Source organism: Chelonoidis abingdonii, chromosome 7 (assembly GCF_003597395.2).
Source record: "Chelonoidis abingdonii isolate Lonesome George chromosome 7, CheloAbing_2.0, whole genome shotgun sequence".
Taxonomy (NCBI): Eukaryota; Metazoa; Chordata; order Testudines; family Testudinidae; genus Chelonoidis; species Chelonoidis abingdonii.
In genome coordinates, this window is record NC_133775.1 from 69,143,032 (window position 1) to 69,148,845 (window position 5,814).

Here is a 5,814-nt window from a genome sequence, read left to right on the forward strand (position 1 = left end):
GGTAGCTTTGGACCATGGACGCAAACAATCGATTTCGTGATCCCACTGTGGACGCGCTAAACCGATTTTATTAGATCTGTTTTGTAATATCGGTTTAAGCTAATTCGAAATAATCGTGCAGTGTAGATGTACCCCCACTGTGCCATCACTCAAAGGGCAGCTGAGGACACTGCAGTGGGCCACACTGTACTACAGGTTGCATTTCTTCTCTTCCTCGCACCCACTTCCACTCTGATCACTACTCCCCCACGGTTAGAATACATATAGGGACCATTACTCAAAGAAGAGGAGGTTACTTACCTGTAACTGGAGGTTCTTTGGGATGTGTAATCACCATTTGTATTCCAATACCCACCCTCCATCCCCTCTGCTGTGGACTGGACTACTCTGGAGTAATAGGGTAACTGAAAGGGCCTCAACCTGCATGGACTTTTAGACCTTTGGCTGCGAGTACAAAGGGACGTATGATGAACATGCGGGTCAATGGACACTGCTAAGAACAGCTTCCGGCTCTGGTGCATGGCGTGCATGCGCACCTTTATTTGGAATACAGATAGGGACCACACATCTCGAAGAACCTCCAGTTACAAGTAGGTAACCTCCTCTTATCTCACCCCTTTGTCTCTCTCTTTTCTGGGACTAACACAGCCACAACAATATTGCAAATGACCTATTATGAGATGGCATCTTAATAGTCAAAACATTTTCAACTTTTCTATTCTTTATATATAATCTCATTTCAACTTCTGTTTATAATACAATTTTTTTTTTTTGAGATGTCAAATTTTCCTGCAGAACAGAAGTTCCGGGTTTCAACCCATTCTGCTTCCAGCTCTTCTTCAGACATCCTCTGTGCTGCAGTTATGCGTTGTTAATATAGAATTCAATGGCAAGTTGAACAGTAAAGATGTGGGAACAGTCTGAAGCAATGAATGTAATATCAACAAGAATAGCACAGAGGATAATGCCACAGTCAGTGCAGTTATTTCCATAGTCAGTTCATTAAATGCCTCCTTTTTTGTTAAAATGAACTTTCCACAGACTTTCTAGTCTATTATGTCAGGATGTTGCAGAGTCCAGGGTTGTGGCTGCAAAATGAAGAGCAGTGTGTATCCTGGGCTTTGACCGTGTGAGAGAGTCACATGAGTGTGGTGATGGGGAGTCTCGAATTGTTAGTTACAGTCTCACAATACTGGGTGTCCCAGGCTCCATGGCTGCAGAAGGGATGACCAGCCCTAGTGCAGCAGGGGCTAGCACAGAAGTGTCTCCCAGAGGGCAGGACTGTCTCTGGCCGTATGCACCCCTGCACTCACATCCTGTCAATGTACAGGGCAGAGAGCAGGCTCTGCCCGGCTGTGCCTCTTCTTGCACAGGGGGATGGAAAATGGACAGAGCATTCATAGTAACCCCCAGGGTGCTGGCCAGCAGAGTTGTGCTGCTGGTGTCTGCTCCTGGCAAGGATAGGCTGGCAAACAGGGAACCAGGGATGGAGTGAAGTGCAGAGTGCTTTGGGGTGGTGCAGTTATGCACTGCTTCTGGCTGTGGACAAAGGTAAACTCATCATCTAGCCCCGCTGTAGGGGTAGCAGCGGCAGCTCCAGGCACCAGCGCTCCAAGCGTCTGCCTGGGGTGGCAAGCCGTAGGGGGGCACCCTGCCAGTCCCTGCAAGGGCGGCAGTCAGGCTGCCTTCGGCAGCATGCTGCGGATGGTCCGCCAGTCCCGCGGATTCGGCGGCAATTTGGTGGCGGGTACACAGAAACCGTGAGACCGGCGGACCTCCTGCAGGCAAGCCGCTGAATCCATGGGACCAGGGACCTCCCACAGGCAAGCTGCCGAAGGCAGCCGCCTGCCATGCTTGGGGCGGCAAAGAAACTAGAGCTGCCCCTGAGGGGTGGTGAACCTGGAAGTACCAGCTGAGTAGACTTGCCAGTGACTGAGATCTGTGTTTCCAATGAAAACCCAAGTTAAACCCAGCCTCCCAACGTGACCAACTCCTGCTCTTTCCCACCTGCTGACAGATCCAACCCTCAAAGTGGATGATAGCAACACACGCATCCTAATTGGCTGCCTGGTGGCAATCATCTTCATCCTGGTGGCCATCATTGTCATCATCCTGTGGAGGCAGTTCTGGCAGAAGATGCTGGAGAAGGTGAGCAGATCCTGAAGGCTTCTTTGTAAGAGTTCTGCCAGCACTAGATTCATTCCCGCGGCTGCACATCAGCCCCTCTGGTGACATCAGCACAGCCCTGACAGTAATGGAGTTTGTTCAGGGTGAGGCCTAGCTGGGAATGTGCACCACTTGCATCTCCCCCGAAGCTCACAGGCGAGTGCATGGACCTGCTTGTGCAGACTGATTTCATCTAGCCACTGAAGGTGCGTCTACACTGGAATAAAAAACCCGTGACATGGCTGGCCCAAGTCAGCTGACTCAGTCTTGCATGGCTGTAAAATTGTTGTGTAGTCATTCAGGCTTGGGCTGGAGCCTGGGCTCTGGGAACCTCCCTCCTCGTGGGGTCCCCCAGCAGCTTCCTCCCCTTTCCCGCCTCCCATGCCCCCCTAGTTCAGGGGACTGTTCCCCAACCACCCCTGGATTCGGCAGTCCTGCCTGGTTCACAGGACAATTGTGTTTCAGGCCCAGTCTGCCAAACAGGACCTTTTGGCCCACATGATTTGTCTTGCTGCTTTGGTCCACTGGGCCTGTCTGTTTGTCTAGAGTGAAGAATGTCCTTTGCTATGTCCCTGTACTTTCTCCTTCTGCGTCCCCACCTCTTAGGCTTCTCGGCGGATGCTGGATGACGAAATGACCGTCAGCCTCTCCCTGCCTAGTGAATCCAGCATGTTCAACCACAACCACTCCTCCTCATCTAGCGAGCAGGAGTCCAACTCCACCTATGACCGTATCTTCCCCCTGGGCCCAGACTACCAGGAGCCCTCACGGTTGATCCGCAAACTGCCAGAGTTTGTCCCAGGAGATGAAGAGGCAGGTGAGAATTAACAAACAAGTTCTGCAGCTAACACAGCCCTGTTTGAGCAAACAATGAGCAGCACGGTGCTCCTGCAATACCCTGCTATGCCTGCCCCTGATGCCAGCTCCGGAGGCATCCAGTTAGGGGTAGTAGTGGCATTTAGTCTCACTACATCCTTGATCTGTCAGCAAGGAGCATGTGCTCACACTAACAGTTGTGGTGGAGTCATTTTTAGGATCATGTGTATAGCTGGGCGCAAACAAAAATGTTCCCTTGCGGAAAATTTTGATTTTTTTTCTGTGCAAACTCAAAAATTGAAAAATTTCAGCCAAAACATTTTGGCTTGAAAATGCCTCATGGGAGTTGTAGTTCAGGTGCCTCCTCTATAGGCTGGGCTTTTTGGTTGGATTACATCAACAATTTAGACAGAAACATTGCAATCAGGACTAGTCATGCATCTGCTGGGAAATGGAGTGACACCATTTCAGATCACATGGGAATCCCATCACGTGACAGCCATCCCAGTGGGAGTGATTTTAGACCAATATCAACCTGGGGTAAATTTGCACCAGCAGCCTAGAGGTCTCAGGCCCTTATCCCAGTCCTAGGCCCCATCTCCCTGAGCCATTTTAAGATGGGCTGTGTATTTTATTTGATTACAAAATATCAATTTGCCCTTGCCATGTGCAGTGTGTTATTAGTGAAATAAGTCTCAGCACATAGTTTCTGGTCCCTTAAGTCCATGACTAAGACAGTTCAAACTGCAAGTATTTCAATTTAATATGTAATTTGACATTTGTGCTGTTAGTTAGTTACCTATTTATCAAAGATATGGAAAAGTGAAGTGGCAAAAAGTGCAGATGGTAAAATTATTTAATAATAATACATAGTTCATAGCTTTCCATCTAGAGATCTCAAAGCATTTTACCAAGCAGTTCAGTATCATTCACTATCTTCATTTTACACTTGAGGAAACTGAGGCACAGAGTAAGGCAGTGACTCTGCCAAGATCACCCAGCAGCAGAGGCAGGCATAGAACATGTTTCCTGTATCATGGTGTCCTGTCTGCTAGCCCACACTGCCTCTTTTCAGATTAGTCAGGACTAGAGGAGGAACTTCCCAGGGATTTAACCAGGCTGTGGGAATGGGCAGCATGATGTCAGACTGAAATTTAATATTGACAAATGCAAAGTCAGTCGCATGGGAAGGAACAATTAGAACTGCTCCAGCTGTGGCTTTGAAGAGTTTGATGATGCTTTCTGAGCAGGGAGCACAAGCTCTGGATGAGGATGCTACAGGCTTCCCCTCTCTCCCATTGTGTCACCTGTGGCACCAATCATAACCGGTCCTGGAAACTTGGAGTGAAGTTTTAGGGAGCTGAGAAGACTGTACAGGTCTCAGACCCCTTTAAGCTCCCACAAAGCCTGGTCTGTTCTCCCCTGGCATCTGGGAAAGCAGATGGCCTAGGGCATTTTCTGTGTGACTTGGGCTCCAGGAGAAAAGTGCTGAGCAGCTGAGGTGTTCTCATGCTCTTTTCTTCCCAGGCTGCAGTGGAGTTGTCAAACCCGCCCAGCCAAGTGGCCCCGAGGGAGTCCCCCATTATGCAGAAGCTGACATTGTGAATCTGCAGGGGGTGACAGGCAGCAATACCTACTCTGTGCCTGCCATCACTATGGACCTGCTCTCGGGCAAGGATGTGGCTGTGGAAGAGTTCCCTAGGAAACTGCTAACCTTCAAGGAGAAGCTTGGAGAAGGCCAGTTTGGGGAGGTGAGTGTCTTATCATGGGCTCTTACATTCTCTCCAGATCCTGTCTGCTTCCTTGTGCTGTTAGTATGGATCGGAGTCCCACTGGAACACTGCCAATGACAACAGTGTTCTTAAACCACCAGAGAAAAATACACCCTGGTGCTGAAGGAGATGAAGAGATCTCTCATGAGTCACCTGCTGTATGCAGCTAGCCTGCAGCAGAACCACTTTCGGGTGTGGTGGGGTTGTCTCTTGAAAGCTAAGCTGGATGAGCCTTGATCGGTACCTGGGATGGGAGATCTCCAGGACCCAGCTACATACTGCAGGAAGTGATGTGTTGTTTTTCAGAAGGTGGTATTGGTCCCTGTAAGTCAGTGCTGAACAAATGCCCATGACTGTAAAATGTGCTTCACAATCATTTCCTAGGTGCAGGATAAAGGGGTGTCATCTTTGCCTTCTAATTATATCCCCAAAGTTCACTGTTTGTACCATGAGTCCTGATAACCCCTGTAGCTTGGTCTCCAATGTGCTGCCTTCCTGCTGACTCCTCATTGCATTAACCTACAATCCTTAACTTACATGTGGACCCACAGAGAGACGTGAATAAACATCTTTGTCTGTCAGAAAACTGTTAACTCTTCATACCTTACACTGAGAGACTAAAGAAGTGTAATCTACTAGTTTATCCAAGAGAAAGTGAGACAGTGACATGATCAGTCTATAAGTACTGAGACAGGGAAGAGATTTCTGACAGCAGACAGCACTTCAGTTAACGTAATGAGAACCCATGGTTCAAAGCAGAAGTTAGACAAATTCAAGGAAGAAATAAGACACACTGAAACAGTGAAAGGAATTAACCACTGGAACAATTTACCAAGAGTTGTGGTGGATTCTCCATCACTGCGGCCCCCTGCCCAGAGTCTGGGAGTTGGGAGGTACCCCTGACCACGGGGCTAGGAGCTGGGGGCAGGGTCCCCCAGGGCCTGCATTACTCATAGACTCATAGACTCATAGGTCAGAAGGGACCAATATGATCATCTAGTCTGACCTCCTGCACAAGGCAGGCCACAAAACCCTACCCATACACATTTATAACAACCCC

The 5,814-nt window shown here is 48.9% G+C and overlaps 1 protein-coding gene across 2 annotated transcripts in view; it reads left to right on the forward strand.

Annotated features, from left to right (window-relative positions):
• Positions 1-5,814, forward strand: part of DDR2 (discoidin domain receptor tyrosine kinase 2) — a 156,788-nt gene that overhangs the window by 115,896 nt on the left and 35,078 nt on the right. For both annotated transcript variants that reach the window (XM_075067996.1, XM_032790948.2), the window contains 3 exons: positions 2,018-2,148; positions 2,773-2,983; positions 4,510-4,733. In XM_075067996.1, the coding sequence (XP_074924097.1) occupies positions 2,018-2,148; positions 2,773-2,983; positions 4,510-4,733 (566 nt within the window). The remainder of the gene's footprint in view (positions 1-2,017; positions 2,149-2,772; positions 2,984-4,509; positions 4,734-5,814) is intronic.